At 43.5% G+C, this 25,164-nt stretch overlaps 1 protein-coding gene across 1 annotated transcript; it reads right to left on the bottom strand.

The window, feature by feature from the left end:
* Positions 1-3,048: 3,048 nt before the first annotated feature.
* On the bottom strand, positions 3,049-24,592 carry Arf3 (ARF GTPase 3). The gene is made up of 5 exons (XM_026407095.2): positions 24,398-24,592; positions 7,751-7,980; positions 6,828-6,938; positions 6,476-6,600; positions 3,049-5,959 (listed from the first exon to the last, which is right to left on the bottom strand). The coding sequence occupies exons 2-5, from the start codon at positions 7,896-7,898 to the stop codon at positions 5,798-5,800; spliced, it is 546 nt and encodes a 181-aa protein (XP_026262880.1). The 5' UTR covers positions 7,899-7,980; positions 24,398-24,592; the 3' UTR covers positions 3,049-5,797.
* Between the last annotated feature and the right edge of the window lie 572 nt (positions 24,593-25,164).

The raw sequence follows: 25,164 nt of genomic DNA, 5'->3' as shown, positions 1-25,164 counted from the left end.
GGCGAAAATAAGAGACTGGGCAGAGAAGCAGAGAGAGGTAGGTGGAGAGGGAATTAAGGGCTGGTTGTGAAGAACCCTGAATGCCAGTCTAAGGCAGTGGAAACACTTTGAAAGTTCCTGCTACATTCCTAGAATGGTGTCAGGAAAGTGGGAGGCTATTGTCTTGTTCAGGCTCTGTTTGAGAACCTGAATGTGAAGGAAGAGTGGATACAAGAAAAAGAGGGTAACAGTGAAAAAGAAAAGAACAAAACTAAAATAGACAACAATATCTACCTACAGAAGGTAGCACAAGCCCACCTCGACCCAGAAGGGACCAAGGAAGGAGCTTTTTCCCTGGGTTAAGTTAGAAGAACCTGAAAGATGAGATGGGGTTCTGGAAAAGGGAGGGGAGCTCACTCAACCCTGACTAGAAGTATTACATAAATCAGAGAACCACTCCTAGAAAAGCTCCCACCTTCAGAGGTGCCAGAAAACTCTCAATGGTTTGCACATAGGTAGAACTGGTCAGCTCTGTGCATGGAAAGCCAGTTCTGCCTTGAGTGTCTCTACCCTGCTATGTCTAGCTCAGAAGCCACATTGGACCCACAAGTAGGGCCCAAATACTCTCCTGTGGTTCATGGCCAAAGTGACACACACGAGCAGACACTTTCACACCTGACCCAATTTCCTCACTTCCAGTGAGGAACCACACTGCCTTCAGTGGTTTTGCTTCCTTTACCATACTCAAAGCTTCCATTTCCTCTGTCCTAACATGCTTCACCTTTCTCAGCAATTCAGGGTTATTCTTACCCATACCAATAACCAGGGTCAGGAAACCCAATTAGAAAAAACCTTTCTAATTAAGGAATGAAGGCATCTGGATCCTGTCACTCCCCAGGGACCACCATGATACTCCACCTCTTCAATTACTGAGTTAGAAAGTGAGAAAACTGGAAAGAAGCTGCTTAGCATTATTACAGCCTAACCAAGTACACTACTCCCAACTCTGTGCAGCAGCAAAAGACAAGGTATCCGCTACACAGTTATTCTCCAAATGGTACATTATATAAATCCCAAAGGATTCCAGAGCATCCCCAAAATGGATTCCCAAATCCCTCTATGAGTATAGAGGTCTGACCCATTTTTAACACAGACCTGAAAACATGAAAGTACTTGCCATCAGGCACAGTGGCATATGCCTACAATCCCAGCAACTCAGAAGGCTGAGGCAGGAGGATCACAAGTTCAAGGGCAGCCTTGGCAACTTAGCACAACCCTGTCTCAAAATTAAAAATAAAAAGGGCTGGGAGTGTAATTCAGTGGTGGAATACTCCTGGATTCAATCTCCAGTACTGGGATACCTGGGGATAACAAAAAATATATAAAACGTGTCAGCTTTCTCTTTTAACCAATCCAGAAATTTGAATTGGCAATGCTGAGTGCAATGAATCCCCAGAGCCTTCAGACCTTATTGTACCTCATATTGTTTTGTTTCTTGCAGTGCTGGGAATTGAGCCCAGTGCCTCATATATGCTTGGCAAGCACACTACAACTGAGTTACATCCCCAATCCCACTGCCCCTATACTCTGGAACAAAGAGTATAGCTTTGTCCCCCAGGTTGTTTCCTCAATCCATGTTCCCCACAAACTGGATGGTTTAAATAACTACCACAAGAGGGCTGTCTTCTACTTCTTCCTGGAGTCTTGAGTATTTGGGACAAAAAGGAATAGGACAATCTCTTCAAGTCCGTTCAGCTCAAGTGTGCTCCATTATCATTGTCTGATGAGGAGTTATAGCTCTGGAAGTTATCTATTTATTAACACACAAATAAAGCACTTGGGAAAAATGCTCTTATTAGCAGTCTGTCACCAAGCAGAAGACCTTGGAGGAGCCTGGGAGGAAAGTGTCATCTGATTTGTGTATTTGTGTGTGTGTGTGTGGGGGGGTGGTAGTACTGGAGAATGATGTCATCTAATTTTGAGGGTAAATGGGTAATGCCTCAAGCTACAGAGTTGGTACAGTGATATCTAGCAGTTTTGAGGGTTACAAGTAGGCAGAAGCACTTGGTCCTTGAGAGTGATAGCTGATTAACAGGAGAGAGCTGAAAAGGAAAAATGGCAGGGAAGGCAACTGAAAGGTAATTGAATACAAATTATATACTTCATACTGGAACTTGGGCTTTCAAGCTTATTATAGTCCGAAATCCTGTCCATTACACAGCAACCTGGGAAGACTTCTGTCCTCAAAGCATAAGAAAGTATTGAGAATGGGGGAGGCCTGGATGGCTTAACTAGCCCAAGCATAGCACCATCCCTTTTTCTTTGCCTGGAGCCAGACAACAATATCAAAAGAGAAACAGAGCAGTGGTGAGAGTGGGATGGGAAAAAATAAGCTTTATAGAATAGTTTGATTCTCCAAGACATCTAACAATCTCTGAATGAGGCTTGGCATCCTGACAGTAGGGAACCACAAGCTGGAAGTAGAGTTGATGTAGGGCCATCCACTCTAAGAATCAAGTTCAGATTTGTACCCCTAATGCATATTTGCTACCAAAATCCAGACCTAGACAGGTAGGGGGACTCCAATATATGATTGAGGGAGTCCATGTCCAAATGGAAGCACCTGATGTGCAGGCCTAGGGAGATCTGAGATTGGAAGAAATACAGCATCCTCCAAGTTCAGGGCCCTCCAGTCATTGGAATGCACAAAGGATACCCACAGGTGATAAATATGGCTAATTTCAGAGTTACACCCTTCATATCTAGCGGAGCAAAGTCACAGAGCTTTCACATTCCAGCATCAGATTCATTTGGACCCCCTACTATGGGATATGATGGGGGAAGAAATAAGTAGTGTAGAGATGGAACTAAGTTCTTCCATAACCTCACTCTCCTCTCAGCAAGTGTATCCATTCTCCCCTCTGCCGAGAGAAGAAGTGTTCTGGAGAGAGGGACCACAAAAAGAACTACCTTCACCATTAACCCAATGCCCCACAGCTGCTTCACATCAAGGATGAAGGTCTGCTCCAAAGCTGCATAAAACAAGTTTAATTTCCAACCAAGGTCACAGTCATTGTGTTATCCCACATTTTGAGCAAGGATAGAGAAGGTGAGTTATTAAACATATACAGTCTACATTCCAAAGGAGGAAAAAAGAGAAAAACCAGATCAAAACTGCATTTACCACTATAACACCACAAACAAACTTTGGAGTACGGGGAGGAGGGGAGTCCCCAGAAAGAAGAAAACTAGAACATGGGAAAGCACAAAATTAAATCCACCTGAGGAGACCAGGAAAGGGAGTGTCCAGAAATGAAATGAAATACCCAATCCTAAAAAATGCTATTAGGTGAATGGGAATGTAGAAAGGCCCACCACTGCTCAAGGACCTGGCAGTCAGGGATGCTACTAGATCACTTACTGCCCCCTGCTGGAAAGATCTGAAGCAGCATGAATGCAATCTCCAAGGCTGCTTCCTAACATCCTCAGTTCCATATTGGTCTCTGGACCTCTCAAACACAAGATGGGGTTGAAGCCTAAAATAAGGAAAACATATTTGGAACTGGCATCTAACTAGGGAAGGTCAAAAAAGGAGTGAGGCAGGAAAAGAGGCAAAGTCCTCTCCAACTGCAAAGATACACAGTGGGGAATCAGAAATAGGGGGAAAAAAAACAAGGAAAAGAAAGACAAGCAGGCAACAGCGGTGAATAAACTGAGAAGGCAAAGGAAAAAGTTCAGAGAGGGAAAGGCAACAGGGACAGCACAAAAAAAATCAGGAAACAGAGCAAAGAAAATATATGGAGGAAATAATCTACAGAGTCAAAGAGTGAATGCATTTTAAAATGGAAAAAAAATGAAACAAAACCTCCAACACCCCCCCACACACACACACCAAAAACACATACACATACATACATACACACACACACACACACAACCACACACAAAGGCCTAGAGAGCAAGATACCTGCACACACCCACTGCATTTTGGGTAACACCACTAAGTAACTGGCACTGAGGGAGACACCCCTAAACCTCTTTCACAGTTCAAATCTGGGTGGGGTCAGGAGTATTGATCTGCTTGCTGTAGACAAAGATGGCAGGAAATCTGGCCCCATGGAGTGGGGCTTGGGACAGGCCTTCTGGAAAGTGGTCCCTTAGCCCCAGGGCTCAGGCCTGAGCCCTGACCTTAGCAGAAAGGTTATAGGCAGCCGTCTTAGAGCTCAGGGAGCAGCCAGCACACACAGGAGCCCACAAAACAGCGACAGCTTCACATAATCTGCAGAAGTCTGGACTTTAGGGACAAGTGCCCCCTTAGACAGACACAGTAGCAGCAGCTTCTGAACAACTACATAATAATGAGGGATGGACCCTGAAGACCACTGTCTCCTACCAGCACCAATCACCACCATTCAGGGTCCAGTTTCCTCCAATCCAATCCCCAGATCCATTTATGGTAAGTGAGTTGAGGACAGGGGAAGGCTGTTGGAATGAAGGGGAAGGGAACAGCAAGGATAGTTTGAGGGCCTGGAAACAATACAAAATCTTCAGCTCTCAGCTCGTTCTGTACTAGAAAAAGAGAATTAGAGAATAAGGGGATTGATATTGAGGTCTGCTATGTCAACCCAACTCCACAGCTTCTCATTAGACTACCTAGTCAGTCCTGATCAGGCCAGCAGGACTATTAGGGTGAGAAAACTTCTGACAAAGGACAAATGAAACTATCCAGCCCCCAGGATCAGAGGGCGAGGCACAGGAAGGCAGGAATAGGACTGACCCATGCCTCACCTCTTAATAACAAACAAGGAATGTAGAAACCCTGAAGCCTTCCCCACCACAATGCACCCCACCCCTGTGTACCCTGGGTCCCAAACACACCAGCCTTGCTATCTCTACCTCCCCCTCAAGCTCCTGAAGAACAGATCTAAGGATAGTGGGGGAGGATCAGTTAAACACTCTGGGCTAACAATGAGTAGGTTTCTCTTTGCTTCTCATTAATAAGGCAGAGCAGAATGGCATCTCCTTGGGAACAGTCACCTAGGGATAAATGCCACCCCCTGCCCTAAGAAGGGTGGAGAAAGGGGTATAAGGAAGATGGTGGTAAAAAATCCATGATCTATCCTATCATCCAGGAACACCTACCTGCAGAGAGGAGAGGGATGAGTCCAAGACAGGCAGTCCTGTCTAAATGAAACCCTCTTCCCTTTATCTCAGCACAAGGAAGGGACAAATGACAGGCTCCACTGGGCAGTGTCCTGGCTGTAGGCCCTGAGCTGCATTCCACCCCTCCCTCTTTCCCTGTGGACCCCAGATATATATCTCTCTATACATGTATATACAGGCGCACACATGCACGCACACACAGAGAGGCCCGTGCAATTTCCATGTAGAACAGGGAGAGGGTGTCAAAGAAAAGGAAGACAAGGAAAAGGAGAGGGTTCTAAAGGGGACAGGAAAGGGACTCAGATGCCAAAAGCACAGCAACCAGTGCCAAATGAACAAACGGAGAGAATACCCCATCCCACCTCCCAAAACCCAGAGAGTGAAGGGGGTACCCCATGAAACCATAACAACCTCGTTTTTGTTTTAAATCCAGTAAATTGGAATGATTCATCATCAGGACAGTAATTGGGGACCGGTCATGTCAGTGGACAGGGAGAGGAGGAGAGTCGGGGAGGCAAGGCTCTTGCTGGGCATGCGGACATGATACCCAGGGCCCTAGCCACACTTGCAATGGAGGGGAAGGGGTAGGGCTGGGATAGGGAAACAATAGGTATGTAAGGGACGGGTAGGGTAGTCGGATAGGGCTGCCTGGCTCTCACTTCTTGTTTTTGAGCTGATTGGCCAGCCAGTCCAGGCCTTCATACAGCCCGTCCCCGCTGGTAGCACAGGTAGCCTGAATGTACCAGTTGCGATGGCGCAGGGAATGTAGGCCCAGCTTGTCTGTGATCTCAGCAGCATTCATAGCATTCGGTAGATCCTGGAGTGCAAGAGATAAACACATAAAGGAGGCTCAGGATCTTTCAAAGGCTTCTAAAGCACCACCTACCTTTTCCTCCTCCTTCATTTTAGGAAACCATACTTTGGACTCAGTCATCCTAGACCCCCAGATCCAAGGCATCAGTTAGTTATTCCATAGAGGAGTTGAAAACCAAACACAGGGTTGGTAAAGAAGCAGAAGTGATTCAGACAAGGTGAAGAATTAAGTCTGCCTGACAGCAGGAGTAAGAGCAGTTCCACTAAAGTTCACAATAGAGAAATGAAAGATTTGAGATGATGTTTCTACCACACTGATCCCTGAGGACTAAAATGTTGCTAAATAAACCTTGGTAGGGAAAATGAGAGGCATAAGCAAGCTGACTGCTTATATTTTCCACATTTCCAAAATTGAGGGTGTAGTCACAGGACTATAAGCCTGTGACAATAAGCCCAAGACCCCATGATTTCCACAGACTGGTTGCCCTCTCCCAAATTCAGGCATGGGGAGAAGTCTTACCTGTTTATTCGCAAAGACAAGGAGCACAGCATCTCGGAGTTCATCCTCTGCCAGCATCCTCATCAACTCTTCCCGGGCCTCATTCACTCGCTCCCGATCATTACTGTCAACCACGAATATCAAGCCTAGGGAGACACAGCATGGGCTGCACAGATATGACAGATGCCGCATCGCCCCCCCCCCAGACCAACACCCTTTTCACCCCCTTCGAATATCTGCTCCTTTTCTTTTTTTCTCTACCCACAGGAGATGCAGCAGAACAAGGATTGGTGTCGCTTAACTAAAGAAAACAGCCACACTTTGTTCATACCCAACCAACCCATTCCAGTCCTGAGCAGTTTATCTGTCATACCTTGAGTGTTCTGGAAGTAGTGTCTCCAGAGAGGCCGAATCTTGTCCTGGCCACCTACATCCCACACTGTGAAGCTGATGTTCTTATACTCTACTGTTTCCACATTGAACCCTTTGGGAAAATACATGCAATGGTTACTTGTCCTCAAATATCAAGCCTGCAAACAATGTCCCAATGAGTTTGGTCCTGTTTCCCCTCAGCCTTCCTCATGACACCAACAATAAAAAGCTAATGTTTCCTCAGACCTGATAGTCTGACGGCCAAAAAGAAAATTTAAGGGGAAGAGTCAAAGAGAACGAGGAGTTCTAGTCAGGAGGTTCATAGCTGCCTGGGTAATGTAAATCAAGCTTCTCCAATCACTCCTTCAGACTCTGCCCCTCTCTCCTGCAAAGAAATGACTCAGCCCCATTCCTGTACCCTGGCCCTCAGTGTCTGCCTCATCTAAGATGTGAAGCTGAGAGACAGAGTGTATAGTAAAAAATCAGCTTTAGTACCGGAGCCCCAGTGCAGAAACAACTGACCATGATGATCTGAAGCCCTGATCTATGTGGCAAATGTTCTCCCTCCCATAGACAGGTCTTAACCAGGGAACAGCCACCTAAGATCTAAACCAAAGCAATTCCAGGCCTCTGGCAGGAACATCAAAGCTCTTCACCTGCTTTCCAAACAACACAAAGAACAAACCAACTCTAGGGCCTGAGGGCAATTGCTGAGTGCCAGGTTGTGGAAGTTCCCGCATCAGGGAGGGCCAGGATAGGTGGGCAAACGGCAGTACCAGCACCTGCTAGTAAGTTAAATAGTCATCCTTTTCTGAGGCTCACAAATTGTATGGACTTGCCTGGGGAGAAGCCAGGTAGGGGATCTAGGAATAGGCCCTGGCTCAACTATTGGCATAAAAGCCCACATACTAGTTGTGCCCTTACCAATGGTAGGAATGGTGGTGACAATCTCCCCCAGTTTTAGCTTGTACAGTATAGTAGTCTTCCCTGCAGCATCCAGGCCCACCATCAGGATGCGCATCTCCTTCTTCCCAATCAGGCTCTTCAGAAGGTTTCCAAAGATATTGCCCATGATCACAGCAGCTGCTTTCTGAAGACAGTGGGGCCCAAGTCAGGGCAGTGGCAGTCTGGTCCCTGGTATGGAAGACTTGATCCTAGATAAAGAAAATGCAGGGGCTGGGGATGTGGCTCAAGCGGTAGCTCGCTTGCCTGGCATGCGTGCGGCCCGGGTTCGATCCTCAGCACCACGTACAAACAAAGATGTTGTGTCCACCAAAAAACTAAGAAATAAATATTTAAAAAAAAAAAGAAAATGCAAACTCATTACCATCACTCATTTGTCAAGGCTTCATGTAAATGGAATTTGCCAAAGTCATAGTGGGAGTTCATTTATGACAACTGAGAGCCTGAGGGTATTATGAATATCAAGAACTACTCAGATACATCCTGAACCTTTGGGAGCAGAGACAAAGCTGGGAACATGCAGGATCCATACCCCTGCCAGTAATGTACTGTGTGACTCTGGGAAAATTATTTCATCTTTCCAAATCTGCACCTGTAAGCTGAGGGGGTTCAACTAGGTGATTTCTAAAAGTTCTTTCAGTTCTGACATTCTATACTACACCCCAAGGCATTGCAAGATCATTTATACCCCTCCCTCACCCAACCTTACTGAGACTTCTAGAAAGAGTGGGAGAGGAGGGAGTGGAATGAGGAGTGGCTCTCTGTGACTCCTGACAAGGTTCAGGCTTGTCAGGTTCTCAAGGTTTTGCTCTCAGTACTCATCAAGAGATTCTGCTTCTTCCATATATATTTTTGCAATTTCATCTTCCTTCTACATCAGTGTAAATGAAGAAGAAATAAGAAAGCACTCCTGGGCTGGGGATGTGACTCAGCGGTAGAGCGCTCTCCTAGCGCATGTGAGGCCCTGGGTTCCATCCTCAGCACCATATAAAAATAAATAAGGGTATTGTGTCCAACTACAACTAAAAAATAAAAATATTTTTTTAAAAAAAAAGAAAGCAGCACTCCTAAGAGGCTAATTCTTTACACTCCAAACTACGTTCTGCTCAAGATATGCCCTATCCATATAATAGCATACTTGAAAATGGGACGTAGAGGGGAGCGAGGCTATCCTCTCCTTAGTCAGGCAGATCTAGGTTCACTGTATTACAGCCCATCCACAGAGCAGCCAGTGATTTTTTTCCTGCCTTACTAGAGATTGAACCCAGGGCCTTGCACATGCTACACAAATGCTCCTTCTACCACTAAGCCACAATCCCAGCTCTAAAAAACCAAAATCAGGCTGGGGATGTGGCTGAGCGGTAAAACATTTGCCTAACATGCATAAGGCCTTGGGTTCAATCCCTAGGATAGCACAAAGGAATTAAAAGCAAAATCATGTGATTCCCCTGCTCAAAACCCTCTCTTATGCTTGTCTAATATCAATAAAGATCTGGATCTGAGTCCCAGCATCACCCCCACACACAAAACAAAAACCTCTCTTGGCTTCATATCTGTCTTCAATAAAACCCAAAGTCCATGCCATGGTTTACAAGGTCCTGCAAGATCTACACTCAGGCCAAGATTTATCACACCTCTCCTTTTTTAATATTTAGTTTTTAGTTGTAGTTGGACACAATACCTTTATTTTATTTATTTATTTTTATGTGGTACTGAGGATCGAACCCAGGGCCTTGCAAGTGCCAGGTGAGCGCTCCACCTGAGCCCCAGCCCCAGCCCTCATCATCTCTCTTACCACTTTCTCCTTTGCTTGCTCCACTCCAATTCCCCAAGCAATTTCCTGACTCAGAGCTTATGTTTTTGCTATTCCCTCTGCCTGAAATGCTCCCCTACCATGTAACCTTCATGGATCACTCCCTTTTTTTCTTCAAGTGTCTGTTCCAATGTCACCCATGAAAGAGGCCTCAACAGGTTCAACGTAAACACCATTTCCTACCTCACTTATCATACTTTACTTATCGTTATAACATTTATCACCATGTGACACATTATATAATGGTTTCTTGCTGAATTATTTCACTCCTCCTACTATATTGTCAGATCCTTATGTGTTCTATGTCCCTAGTACCTAGAATAGTACAAAGCACATAATAACTGAATAACAGAACTAACTCCTAGGGTCTCTACTGACCTCACTGACAGCTCACTCAGATTGGATTTTTATGTCTGGTATATAGTAAGCACTTAATAAATACCTGATGAAAGGATAAAGAGTAGTAAGAACCACTATGAAGATACAAAATGCCTACCTGCCCATCTTGTCCATTGCTTCTAACAGAAATTATCAGATTCATTCATTCATCTCTCTTCTTCACTGCCTTCTCTATGGCACAGGATAGCCATATAAATGCATCTTTGAGACATTAAATGGGGGTTCAGAACCACCCATGTTAGTCAGTTGTCTGTGCCTGCAGGAGGCATGCGTCAGAGGGCAGCTTATTCAGCAATCACCATATGCCAGCTACTGGCAATCTCTTATGGTCTGGGAACCAGAGAGAGACACACACATCCCAAACCCAAAAGGTGAAGAAACAGGTCAAGACAGAGTACACCCAAATTCAAGAATGTGAAAGATGGATGGGGAAGAATTCTATTTAACAAGCTATAACATGGGAAGTTTGATGAGAGTTGTTTTTTTTTTTTTTTTTTAAGAAACTTCTTCACGCTTTTTGTTTTGTTTTTCTTATTCAATCTGCAGTAAATTCCAGACTAATGCAAAAAAGTCAGATCAACAGCCCCTGGAGACCAAAGTACTAGTTTGTCCAAAAAAAATAGAATCAAGTGCCTATGGAGTGTTTCATCTTCAAAGGTTTTCCCAGACATCCACTAATGAGCCAGGCGTGGCACTTCTGGTAGGTTCCCCAGATGAGCCCTGCCCCTGACCCACAGGGCTTAACACCCAAGAGAGAGGGCCTGGCTCAACTTTAGGACTCAATCTCAACTAAATGACCCACTAACCATCATCATTCCTGCCCTTCTTGCCTCAACCCACCCAGGTAGACAGACTCCTGAGGATCCCTGAGGCAGGAGGGGACACCTGCCCAGCTAATCAGATCAACACTGACAATTTGGGGCTGGGGTTATGGCTCAGCGGTAGAGCGCTCGCCTAGCATTTGCGAGGCCCTGGGTTCGATCCTCAGCACCACATAAAAATAAATAATAAAGATATTGTGCTCAACTATAAAAAAAAAAAAAAAAACACTGACAATTTGTAGTAGTCAGACTTCAGAGTGGCTACCATCTCCTCCAGAAATATAAACCTTCCCCAAGTCTTTCTCATCTTTATCCTACCTCCTGCTCAGGAGACCTTTCTTTCAACTCCAGACAATACTTTGTTTTAAAGGTTTGATATCAGGCTTTGGCCCAGATTCTGAATTGAATTTATATTTATATTTATAATTGAATTAAATTTATATTTATCTTGCTGTCCTTCATAACTGAATCTACTGTGGAGTAAATGGTTATCAACAGGGGCTGGGGTTGTGGCTCAAGTGGTAGTGCACTCGCCTAGCATGCGTGAGGCACTGGGTTCGATTCTCAGCACCACATAAAAATAAAATAAAGATATTGTGTCCACCTAAAAAAACTAAAAAATAAATATTTTTTTAAAAAAAGGATTACCAACACAAGTATAGCAGTGGTTAAAAAAGACATAATCAGTCCATCCTTTGACCCATAACATGTGAACCTTTAGTTTATTTCTCTGCTAAGCTGTCATGATGAAATCTTGCTTTAAAAGCTGACCTTACAGTTGCTTCTATTTCTGTTTCCTTGCATGCCATATTAAGGTCCCTGAATGATGTGAACCACTCTTATGGTACTTACCACCTTCTAGAGTTTTTTCCTTCCTTTATAGATATGTACGTTTACTATCTCCCCAATTAAACTGTGTACTTCCAATTGGCAAGGACTATATCCCTTATTTTGGACCTGTCCTCACCCTTAGTGTCAACTCTGTAAGAGTTCAGTCAAGCACACTGTCTTATTTAAGTCCCATCTAAGGATATCTTTATATAATTTCTTCAGCTCAGGAGTACTTAATTTCAGATGGTTGCTTAAATATCCATTCCATAATATCTGACCCCAGGACTGGTTCATGAACTCCATGAAAGGACTAGAAGAGCAGAATTGGTGGAATCTTCTCATCATTTAATATGAATATCAGATGTAAAAATAATATAAAAAATAATATGAAATGGCATTGATAAATATATGTTTAAATATCCAGTAGCTGCTAGGCGGAGTGGTACCTGCCTGTAATCCTGACTGAGCTCAGAATACTGAGGCAGGAAGATCACAGAGCCAGCCTCAGCAACTTAGTGAGACCCTGTCTCAAAATAAAAAATTGGGGCTGGGGATGTGGCTCAGTGGTAGCGCGCTCGCCTGGCATCTGTGCGGCCCGGGTTCGATCCTCAGCACCACATACAAACAAAGATGTTGTGTCCGCCTAACTAAAAAAAAATAAATATTAAAGAAATTCTCTCTCTCTCTCTCTCTCTCTCTCTCTCTCTCTCTCTCCCTATCTCTTTAAAAAAAAAATCTCTCTCTCTCTCTCTCTCTCACTCTCTCTTAGAAAAAAAAAAAATTGGGCTGGGGATGTGGCTCAGTGGTTAATAAGCACCCCTGGGTTTGATCCCTGGTACCAAAACAAACAAAAACACTGTGTGTGTGTGTGTGTGTGTGTGTGTGTGTGTGTGTGTGTGTGTCTCCCTCTTCTTGGCCTTGAAATTAATGGACATAATGATTCTCTTTAAATATAATTAGGAGCGTGACTTAGCTGAGTTTTCCAAAGGGAATGCTGGCTTTCTAAACTTTCTCTGTCCCTGCCTATTACCAGATAGTATGCTGTTTTATCACTGGGATGGTGGCAGCTTTCAGCTTTTGTGCCATGAACACAAACTTTTGGCTACACAGCTAATTCTCACTTCTATCATAATGCATTCCTTAAAATAATAATAATAAAAAAAAAGCAGAATGGCAAAAAATAAACAAACCCTGAATTATCTCTCCATGTACTATAGAGCCTATACAGTTACTCCTTTTCACCACAGATGGTGAAACACAGGACTTCACAGGGCAAAATGCCAGGGTTCCATGCGCTGTTGGAAACCAAGAAGAGCAGTTAAAACTGAAGGTGAGTGACTCAAGATGAAAAAATGGAATATAGTAATATTTCTATTAACAAAGAAGAATATAGAATAACATTCTATATTACAGTTAGAAACTTTGTTATCAGACATAAAAATAACCACTGGAGCTACAAAATTTGTTCCAGTATTATCTGTGTGGGGCACTGTATGAATTCAATCAAGCAAATTTGCTGATTCAAAACTCATCTGAGGATATCCTCACCTGAGGACCACTCACCACTCCCACCCCACCCCCTCAGGAGAGGCAGGCTGTTGCTATGGCTGGCTGCTCAGTCGTCTCAGCTTGTATATATTGCAGGAAAATGCCTGTCTCCATCTCCAGGCCATTCTGAAAGTTGCAGCCCTGTCTGCCATACACATTCCCCCACCTAATTTATTTATTTATATATATATATATATATATATATATATATTGCTGATAGATCTTTATTTTTTTTTAATACGTGGTGCTGAAAATCGAACCCAGTGCCTCACACATACCAGGCATGTGCACTACCACTGAGCTACAGCCACAGCCTCTCCCCGACCTAATTTTAGTGACTGACTAGCCTTGTATTCTGAAACACCTCTAAGGGGACCCCTGATCTGGCACCACCACCTTCTCTTCAACAGAAAGGAAGACCAAACCTTCTGCTGTCAGGCAAGATGCAGAAAAAGCAGTTATATTCCCAGATAATTTTCAAATTGAGACATCATTAACAGATGGTATTTTTAGCACAGCTAACCAAACAAACCAATAGAATTTAAGGAAACAAAAGCAGGGTATGTCTGCATTCAGTTTCCTCAGTACATCTGGCTGTGACTATAAACTCCCAGTTTTTATCTCAAGTGCACTGAAATCAGAACACAAGAACTTCTAAGTTAATATATCAGCAACTTCTATTAGATTTAAAGATTTCCCAAAGCTAAGAAATTGCTTGTGATGTCAGCTTCTAATCATTCATCAGATATTTACTGAAGCCAGGCATGGTGGCACATGCCCATAATTCCAGGAGCTCAGGAGGCTGAGACAGGAAGATCCTACATTCAAAGAAAGCCTCAGCAACTTAGCAAGAGCCTGTCTCAAAATAACTTAGAAGGGGCTGGGGTTGTAGCTCAGTGATAGAGTGCTTGCCTCGCATGCATGAGTACCTGGGTTTGATCCTTAGCACCACATAAAAATAAATAAAAATAAGATATTGTTTTTAAAAAGGCTTTAAAAAAATAAGAAGGGCTGAGGATGTGACTCGGTAGTTTAAACTCAGTAGTTGAACCTCCGGGTTCAAACACTGGTACATAAAAATACATACATATTACACACACACACACACACACACACACACACACACACACACACACAACATGGGGAAATAGAGAATACTGAACTATGAATTCAGAGAAGATAGTTTCTGCCTTCATGAAACAACCTAATGAGAGAAAAGACTAGTAATAAAAAATTACAAAACAACGTAAGGATAACAGTGAGGTAAGCACAAAGTTTCATGAGGACAGAAAACCAGAGAAGTTAATCAAGAATGAAAGATAAAGGATGATTCCCAGGGCTGGGGATGTGGCTCAAGTGATGGAGTGCTCGCCTCGAATACGTGAGGCACTGGGTTCGATCCTCAGCACCACATAAAAATAAATAAGTGAAATGCTGTCCATCTACAACTAAAATAAATAAATATTTTTTTAAAAAAGATGATTTCCAGACATATTCTCAGGTCACAACTGAGCTGACTCCTGAAAAAAGGAAATAACCACACAATAAAGATGAATTAATGAGAGGAAATAGTGTGGGCAAAGGCATAGATTGAGTTACAGATAGCGCTTTTTCTTAGCCAAAACCTTGGATTAAGCACGGTGAATAAAAGAAAGTGAGGAATGGACTAGAAAGAGAAGTAGGGGCTGGATCATGAGGGCCTTAAAAGCAGCACTGAGCAACATGATCAAATATGTACTTTAGAAAGACCATTCTGGAATCAGATTCCAGAGTAAATTGAAAGAGGGAAAGACCAGAGGCAGAAATCACTTGAAAGGTACAGAAATAAAATCATAAGTTCTTAAATGGAGGTGGCAATAGAGAAGGGGATAGATTTGAAACATCAAAATGGTAGAATCCACAGTATTTGATTACTGATTAATTGTAGGAAAGAAGAGTCAAACATGATTTCTGGGTTTCCAGCTCGGATGACCATGTGGCTTTTCTTCAGGAAGGAAATAAAAGAGGAACAGATCTGAAGGTAAAGATGTTTTGAGGTGATAAGGTATGAAATCCAGGAGACAAGTGTGGGCTGGGAATTTGGGTGTCATCTTTGCAGATGGGAACTGAAGCCCTTAAGAGGAACCAAAATGACCCAAAATGGCAGAAATTACTGGGTATCTACACAATGACCATTCTTTCCCTTCTTCCTTCTAACAGAACTCCTATTTTGTTCAGATGTTAGGGTACAGAAGCAGGATATCAAATGTACTTCAGCAGACACGGCCCTTCCTCAGCACCAGGGAATGAAAAGTAATCAGTATAAAAGACATTCCATTTTCTTGCCAATGACTGGGTCATAAATGGTCATTTGCTAATTCTAGCTAATAAATATAAGAGCCAGGTACATTGGTGCATACCTGTAAACCCTGCTAAGGCAGGAGGATCACAAGTTTGAGGCCAGCCTAGGCAATTAAAAAAAAGAAAAGAAAAAGAAAGGTGGGGGGACGCTGGAATCTTGGCTCAGTGGTAGAGCACTCACCTAGCGTGTATGAGGCATTGGGTTTGATTCTCAGCACCACATATAAATAAATTAAAAATCCACTGACAACTAAAAAAAAAGAAAGGTGGGGGCTGGATATGTAGCTCAGAGGTAGAACACTGCTAGGTTCAATGCCCAGTACTGAGTGGAAAAAATTTTTAAAATGTGAGAAAAGAGCTGAGGGTGTGGCTCAACAGTAGAAAATGTGTGAAGCATGCCAAGTCCCTGGATTTGATTCCCAAGCCCCACAAAAATAAATAAACAAGGAAATAAATAAATAAGCAAGCAAGCAAGCAGATAAATAAATGGCAGAAAGGGAGCCCAGTTAAGACTAAAAAACAGCTGGGCACAGTGGCATATGCCTATAATCCCAGTGGCTCCAGAGGCTGAGATAGGAGGATCGTAAATTCAAAGACAGCCTCAGCAACTCAGCGAGACCGTATCTCTAAATAAAATATAAAAAAAGGGCTGGGGAAGGTGGCACATACCTGTAATCCCAGTGGCTCTGGAGGCTGAGACAGGAGAATCATGAGTTCAAAGCCAGCCTCAGCAACAGTGAGGCACTAAGCAACCCAGAGAGACCCTGTCTCTAAATAAAATACAAAAATTATATATATATATATATATATGGCTGGAGATATGGCTCAGGGGCCTACTGCCCCTGAGTTCAATCTCCGGTACCAAAAAAAAAAAAAAAAATTAAAGGAGGGCTGGAGGTAAAGCACTTGCCTATCATGCTTGAGACCCTAGATTATGATACTCAGCACCAATTAATTAATTAAAGATAGAGGGTAGCTGGGCACAGTGGCACATACCTGTAATCCCAGCAACTTGGAAGACTGAAATAGAAGGATCAAAAGTTTGAGGCCAGCCTCAGCAATTAGCAAGATTCTGACTCAGAATAAAAATTAAAAAGGCCAGGTGTGGTACTGCACACCTGTAATCCCAGCAACTGAGTAGCTGAGGCAGGCTGCTTAGCAACTTTATGGAGGACCTAAGCAACTTAGCAAGACCTTATCTCAAAATTAAAAAAAAAAAAAAAGGCAGGGGTTGGAGATGAAGTCAGGTGTGGTGGTGCATGCCTGTAATCCCGGCAGCTCAGGAGTCTAAGGAAGGAAGCTCATAAATTCAAAGCCAGCCTCAACAACTCAGCAAGGCCCTAAGTAACTTGGTGAAATCCTGGCTCAAAATAAAAATAAGGGCTGGGGATGTGGCTTAGTGGTTAAAAAAAACCTGGGTTCAATCCCTGGTACCAAAAAAAAAAAAAAAAAAGGCTAGGAATGTAGTATGCAGGTCAGAGGTAAAACACCCCTGGGTTCAATTCCTGGTACCAAAAAAAGTAAAAATAAGGAGGTAGCACAGTGGTAGAACATAATGAGTTCAATCCCCAGTGGGGGTAGGGGAGGGATGAAGGTCAAAGGCCATATAAGAGGCTGGGGATGTGGCTCAAGCAGTAGCGAGCTCACCTGGCATGCGTGCAGCCCGGGTTCGATACTCAGCACCACATACAAAGATGTTGTGTCTGCCAATAACTAAAAAATAAATAAATATTAAAATTCTCTCTCTCTCTTCTTTCTCTCTCTTTAAAAAAATAAAAAATAAAAAAAGGCCATATAAGGGTCAAATTAAATAAGGCCTGAAAGGTACTACCAGGCCATCAATGACAACTTTGGTATAAATTAAAATATATCTAACTAGAGCTAGCTACAGTAACACATACCTGAAATCCCAATTACTCAGGAAGATCACAGGTATTGAGACCAGTCTGGGCCACCTAGACAGTCACAAAATTAAAAAAAAAAAAAAAAAAAAAGGAACTGGGGATATAGCTCACTGGTAGAGTTCTACTGGGTTCAAGCCCCAGTACTGCAAACCCCCCCACACACATATACACACAAATATATTACTAAAATCAGGTCCCACTAAAGTTTAAGCTCAGGCCAGAGTTATATGCCAGTTTCCCTTTTAGCTGGATGCAGATTTTTTTTTAATTTTTATTTTTGGTACTGGGGATTGAATCCTCACTCAACCACTGAGCCATGTCCCCAGCCCTTTATTGTATTTTATTTAGAGACAGGGTCTTAGGGCCTTGCTAAGTTGCTGAGGCTGGCTTTGACTGTTGATCCTCCGGCCTCAGCCTCCTGAGCCACCAGGATTACAGGCTTATGCCACTGTGCCCAGGGCCAGGAAATTAAAAACAAAGAGTACTAACTGGGCCTGGTGGTACATACCTGTAATCCCAGCTATTCAGGAGACTAAGGCAGGAGCATTATAAATTCAAAGTCAGCCTAACCAATTTAACCAAACCTTGTCTTAAAAATTTTAAAAGAGGGCTGGGGATGTGGCTCAAGCGGTAGCGCGCTAGCCTGGCATGCGTGCGGCCCGGGTTCGATCCTCAGCACCACATACAAACAAAGATGTTGTGTCCACCGAAAACTAAAAAATAAACATTAAAATTCTAAAAAAAAAAAAAAAAAAAAAAAAATTTTAAAAGAGACAATTTTAAAAGGGCTGAGGATGTAGTTCAGTGGCAGACTGCTTGCCTGGCATGCGTGAAGCCGTAGGTTCAAACCCTACTATACACACATACAAAAAAGTGTCCTGGAGAAGACTCCAATGCATGAAAACTGAAGATGTCAGATATCAAGGATCCTGAACCTCTCTAGCTGAAGCCAGTCTGGGCAACTTAGACAGTCACAAAATTAAAAAAAAAAAAAAAAAGGAGCTGGGGATATAGCTCACTGGTAGAGTTCAAAGGCCATATAAGGGTCAAATTAAATAAGGGGATATAGCTCACTGGTAGAGGTCAAAGGTCAAATCAAATAAGGCCTGAAAGGTACTACCAGGCCATCAATGACAACTTTGGGGATATAGAGAACCCTCAGCAAGTCAGTCAGGACACAGGATATATAGGTCTGTTTCAGAATACATGAACTAGCCAGATAATACAGTAAGCAGATGAAAACTAGACTCATTTGTTTCCTTGAAACATTCTATGGCACTGCCCTCTGAACAGTTTTCAGCTTATCTTGTTCTTAGAATCTGACCAGTTTACAACTGTTCTATATCCTGATATTTATTCTGTGGCTGCTACAATGTTTGTATATATATAGCCTTAGATATATTGAAGACTATACTTTCCTAATTACAAAACTGATAAAAATTGTCAGTGACTCTAGGTAGTCAGCCTAAACCCCATTAAATCTTTGCCCCTAATCTGGTCCCACAGCACGTATCAAAGCAGAGCTGACAGCAAACAGGTTAAAGCCAAGCCAGGATTTGGACAAGGCCAACCATTAAGAGCAGCCTAAGAACAGAAGAACAGGGACCTTGGGAATAAAAAGCTACCTGTGATCCCTCTGCACCTCAAACATTCTTCTACTCTTGAACTTATCAGAACACAATTTATATTTATCTGAAACTCTCTACTCTAGGACTTATCAGAACATTATTTACATTTATCTGAAACTCCGGATATGCCTCTAATGCTTTACAGGTCAGCTGGAGATAATGATCCCAAGAAACAATGGCAGGACTTGGGGTGGCCATAGCCCTTGGGTCGATCATCTTAAGTTTCAAGAAGCTGCACCTAGGGCTGGAGATACAGCTTGTGCTTGCCTCATATGCACAAAGCCCTGGGTTCACTCTCCAGCATCACACACACACAAAAAAAGGAGCAGTTGTGTCTATTTCTGTGTATGTCATGTTAGGAAAAAGGTTGGGGCCTTCTACCTGAAATCCCAGCAGCTCAGAAGGCTGAGGCAGGAGGATCACAAGTTCAAAACAAGTCTCAGCAACTTGACAAGGCACTTATCAACTCAGCAAGACTCTGTTTCTAAATAACATATAAAAAAAGGGCTGGGGATGTGGCTCAGTGGTTAAGTCCCCCTAAGTACAAAAAAAAAAAAAAAGGTTGGACAGTTTTCCACTAGACTGTGAGTCCCTTTACCTGCAAGATCTATGCCTTATTCATGTTTCATGTGCCTAGCACCATGACTAACTTGTAGTTAATGACTGAAATCCTTGCAGAGGAGAATGGTTCTACTAAGGGTGGCAAAAAAAATCTGGGGAATCAAAGACAACAGTACCCTATATGTGGTCCCTGGTTCTTTTCCCATATTTTACAAACTGAATAAGTGGTTTCCAAGATCTCAGAGCCCTCAGGTTCTTTGGATGGATTCAGAGACTGCCTGGGAAAAGGAGGAGGTCCCATTATGTTCTCCCATCCCCACTAATACCAGAGCAGTATTCTGTTTATTTGCAGTACTGGGCATTGAACCCAAAGGCATTCTACCACATCCCCAGCCAGTTTATATTTGATTTTTTTTAAGATGTTGATGGACCTTTATTTTATTCATTTATTTATATGCAGTGCTGAGCATCAAACCCAGTGCCTCACACGTGCTAGGGAAGCGCTCTACCATGAGACACAACCCCAGCCTCTTGTATTTCATTTTGAGACAAGGTCTCATTAAGTAGCCCAGGCAAGTCTCAAATTTATGATCCTCCTGCCTCAGCCTACAGAGTAACTAGGATTACAGGGAGTGTACTGCTACACTCAGCTAATTCATTTGATGTATTAGACTTCAAATAAGAGTTTAATAAGGTAAAGTTTGAATGCTTTTTTTTTTTAAAAAAAAAAGGACAAAAATCATTGCAACAGAAAGCAAACATTTTACAGCATGTTAAGTTCATGTCGAAGTTTAAACATTCATGTCTGACACTTGTGCATAAGTTAATAAAGGAAGTGTTATGCCAGGCTCTCACAAGTAAGAGCTAGAAAATACCATGAGACCTGCCATTTCATCTTTCTTCAGGAATATGGCAATAATAGCAGATCCCTGAAATCTTGAGCCATTTCCTTTCTAGTCCATATGGTGTGGCAGATTCTCTGCAGAAGTCCATGGCAAAAGCCCTAACACAAAGAATTTACCTCAGTCAATTATTTCCCAGCCTACAATACAAAGCCTTTACACTTGTGGGACTCTTTCTAAATGTTTCTCAAGTCTTTAAATTATCAAAAAACTTTATTAGGGGGTGGGGTTGTAGCTCAGTGGCAAAGCACTTGCTTGTGTGAGGCACTGGATTTGATTTTCAGCACCATGTATAAATAAATAAAATAAAGGTCCATTGACAACTAAAAAAATTATCTTAAAAAAAAGGCCTTATTAGCACTTCACCTATATTTACCACAGATGCTGGAGTGATTGGTATGATAAAAGAGAATTACACAGATATCACAATCTCTATAGATGTTAAGACAATATATCATGAAAGAGATACTCAGAGGCAGACATTTTAAAAAGGTATGACTAAATGAAAAGAGTGACCCAGGAAATGGAGGATCCTGAAATACTGATTGAAACTTAAAACAAGGGAACCCAGGAATCTAAACCTCTGATGAAGACCAATCAGGATGTTCAACCATTACCTCAGAGTCATGTTGACTTTTCTAACAAACATTATTAAGCCCCCACATCCTCACTCTACATCCAAGTTGATGGTACAGGGCCCCTGTTCTGCTTCAGCTTCACCTCCCACTCAGGCAGCAGGAGCTGCCTCTATGAGGCTGATGCTGAAAAAAGATTTCACTGCTCATAGCTACAACCAGCATAAAAAGTCATGGTAACAATCATCCCTTTACACAGGCACCTCAGGTGCCAAGATGTTCTTTTGTAAACCTCTTCTCCTTTAAGGTAGCCTGGAGTGATCACGTTATTATTACTATTATGATCAATTATTCACAGCAGCTAAGGTTTTGGTGCTTCATACAATACTAAGTGCTTTACATTTTTCATCACATTTAATTTTCATGACAACCATAGGTACTACCACTGTCTTCTTTACAGATAAGGAAAATAAATCTAGGGGAGGACAGGTGCTTTTTAACAAAAATACGCAACTTATAAAGAGCAGAGGCAGAATATCAACTCAATTTTATCTAATTCCAAGGCCCACTTTAAAAAAAAATTTTTTTTGTAGTTGTAGATGGACAGCATGTCTTTATTTTGTTTATTTTTATGTGGTGCTGAGGATCAAACCCAGTGCCTCACATGTGCTAGGCTAGCACTCTGCCACTGAGCTACAGCCCCAGCTCCCAAGGCCCACTCTTGATTACTACACTATTCTGCCTTAAATTTACCTGAAAGTGAAAAGATGAGAGCCAAAAACAGTTTTGGTTTTTGAGTTTGTTTGTTTGTTTTTGGCGGGGGTAGGGGGAGACTGGTACTGGAGATTGAATTCAAAGGCACTTTACCACTGACTAAATCTCCAGTCCTTTTTTTTTTTTTTTTTTTTTTTAAATCTGAGATAGAGTCTAAGTTGCTGAAGCCCTCACTAAACTGCTGAGGCTGGCCTTGAACTCATGATCCTCCTGTCCCTGCCTCAGTCACTGGAAGTAGCTAGGATTATGGGTATGTGTCACCTTGCTTGGCTAGTGATACATTCTGACTTCTTCTCAGCATCTAAATTATATGGGAAAGCAGATTCCAAAATTTCCCTCAGTTACATACTCAGTTTTAACAAAACTGGTATTAAAGAAGTTTCTCCTTTTAACCAATAAATCCCACCCTTTGTCCTTTAAGTCTATTTCCTTTTATTTTAAGTCTAGTGGAAAAGAGAGAAGGGAATATGAACACATACGATATGACCTTTTGTGAATTTAAGATTTCATTTTCATTCTTTCTAGACTGCTGTCTGCTTTCCTTTATACTTTATATTCAGTGTATCAGCAGGTATCATTCACTGGTACCAATTCTGTGCCAGGTACCACATACATACATTGGCCTCTCCTCTCCAGGATCCCAATTAACAGACAACAGCACTTTGAAGGACTTAGGTATGATGGAGAGATGCCTTCTGTCCACAATGGGAAAGCAGAAAATTTGAAATTTCAGATAAATAATGACTTTATATTCTAATAATATTTTTGGTGGGGGAGATCTTAATTTCCATTATCTATGCCTGTTTTGTGCCTCTTAAGAAGGTAGAAAGACCAAGTCTTTTGCTCTGCTATCTTCAAGCACTTTCAGTGACAGTCTAGCCATCTCTCTCCTTTCCTTAAACTGTAGTTAGAAACTTTATTGAGCCAGATGTGGTGGCACATGACTATAACCCAAACTTCTCCCAACTACTAGGAAGGCTGAGGCAGGAGGATAGCAGGTTTGAGGTCAGCCTGAGCAACTCAGTGAGTCCCTGTCTCAAAATTAAAAATAAAAGGAGATGGAGGTGTAGCTCAGTGGCAAAGCACCCAAGCACCCCTGGGTTCAGTCCCCAGTGCTACTTAAAAAAAAAAAAAAAAAAAAAAAAAAGAACTTTTAAAGACAGGCTATTCAAACCCAGGTCAAATGTGCAAGGACCAATTCTCTGGCCAGTTCCAGTCATAACACGGCCCCAACAACAGGCCTAAGATAAAATGGAAGGACAGACTGTCTATATTTGCCTGATTAGGGACAGGAAAGGAGGTATAAGGAGTCTAGATTCTGTCCTGTTGCACTGACCCAAGCAATCAGACTCCTGCAGCAGTCGTCCTCTCAATAAAACTTTTATGCCATAGACCAGGGATGACCCAATCCAACAGCAGCAGAGAGGTTTTACATTACACTTCTCCCTCACCCTGATGACCTCACTATTTCTTCTTACTCCTGACCACATACCACACTCCTCCACCTCCATCACCACATTCCTCCTGGCATGGTCAAATGCAGACCGGCAGTAATACAACCCAGAAGGAAAGAAATTCCCCCCAAAGAAGAATTACCACTCAGCTAATCAAGTGGCCCGTTTTAACAGGGAACTTCACCTCCCCAACACCCCCTCCTTCACTCAAACGATTGTCATAAGCAATGGCTCCATTTTCTGTTCCGGGAATCTTGGTACTTCCTAAAGAAAGAAAGCGGATTGGAAGACACAAACTCGGGGCCAGTGACAATATTCTCCCTCCTCCTGTGTGACCACCCCCGCCACGCCTGGGGGAGGAAGGCCCCACCTCTCTTCTCCAAGCAAGCTTGGATCCCCCTCCCCCTTCTAAAGCCTCCTCTCTATCCTCTCCCCACCTGCTGCCCTCTTCCCAACCTTCTGTTCCCAAGAACTGAACATGCAACCTCCACCAGAATAGTGCCCCTGGGGTGTCTCACCAGCCTGCCCAGTTGCTAACCTCAAGACCTCCTGTGTACCCTTGCCCCATGATGCGGGGGATGAGGGGTGTAACGCCAAAAAGGCTTTTCTCCAGTCTCCTATAGCTAAGATGGGGGAGGGAGAGGAAGAGAACAGCATTCCCTAGTCCTTTAACAGGAAAAAAATAAAGAAAGATGCTAACAGCCACACCGCCCCCGCATCATCTCTCTTTTGGACGGCTTTCCTCCCCCTCAACCCCCACCCCTTGAAAGCCCACCACCTGCAGGCTAGGAAAACCTAACTGCAGCCCAGGTTGCCCCCTTGTGCGAGGCGGAGGACAAATTCAGTGTGCCCCCCCACCCCCATCCCAGCTCCGCGTCCTTCAAATGCGGGGGCAGGCGTGGGGCTGGCCCGACGCCCTTCTCTGAGCTCTGGGATGAGAAGAGCTACACCGCTCCATGTCGGGCAGTGCCGGGCGGAGCCGCTCTATCTCCTCAGCCCCCAACCTGACCGAACCTCTTCCCTCTAAGGGGACCCGCCTTCCCTCCCCAGCCCCTCACCTGTTCCAGCTCCCAGCTCTGCCGCTGCTACCACCGCCTCCGCCCCCGCAGGTTCCGCTCGGCTCTCGCTCTCTTTCCTCCGGCTCCCCAAGCCGACTTCAGCGCCGCTGCTCTCCTGGCCCGCTCCCCAGCTCCCTCCTTCCTTCCCTCCACCTAGCACCGGAAGCCGCGACCGCGACAGGAGCTGTGCGACGCACCCCCACCCCCAGCCCAAGATACTTCCCACCTCCACGATCGCGCGATAGCTGCACGGTACCAAGCGGCAGTTCTCGCGAGACCCATCACCATGGCAGCGGCTGCAGCAGAAGCAGCCCAGCGCTGGAGCTTGAATCTAGGCGGGGGCTGGTGTGGGGGCTGGAGGCTGCAGGCGGCGAAGGCGGGAGCCTGGAGCCTGGGAATGGGCATGCGACAGTGGGGACTGAGGTGAGACCCCCTCACGCCCCAGAGCCATGCCTAGAATTTAAGGACTGAGGTCACTTGCTGATTGCACTGGAGACAGGTTGAGCCAAGAGGTACAGGGGCACCTTGGGCAAAGCTATAAACGGAATATGGGTGAACAGTCTTTGCTGCGGCCTGCTTTACTGTGTCAGACTGCTTTATTTCTTATCCTGGGCTACCTGCATACCCCTGACAGCTGCACCGTTTTTTGCTACTCACTATTCCTAAGACTATATTACAGCAAGACCTGAATCAAGAGATCCTTTCCCACAAGGAAGAGGAGGGAGAGGAATTAATTCAAGAGACTAAAGGAAAAAAACTGGATTCTA

Source organism: Urocitellus parryii, chromosome 5, assembly GCF_045843805.1.
Source record: "Urocitellus parryii isolate mUroPar1 chromosome 5, mUroPar1.hap1, whole genome shotgun sequence".
Classification (NCBI taxonomy): Eukaryota; Metazoa; Chordata; class Mammalia; order Rodentia; family Sciuridae; genus Urocitellus; species Urocitellus parryii.
This window is presented reverse-complemented; position numbering and strand designations above follow the sequence as displayed.

Coding starts and splice junctions, on each gene's coding strand:
- Arf3 (XM_026407095.2), bottom strand. CDS start 7,898: ATGGGCAATATCTTTGGAAACCTTCTGAAGAGCCTGATTGGGAAGAAG. Junction 6,601..6,827: donor CTACTTCCAGAACACTCAAG/GTATGACAGATA, acceptor GTGTCTCCCTAG/GCTTGATATTCGTGGTTGAC. Junction 5,960..6,475: donor TTGTCTTTGCGAATAAACAG/GTAAGACTTCTC, acceptor CTTGCACTCCAG/GATCTACCGAATGCTATGAA.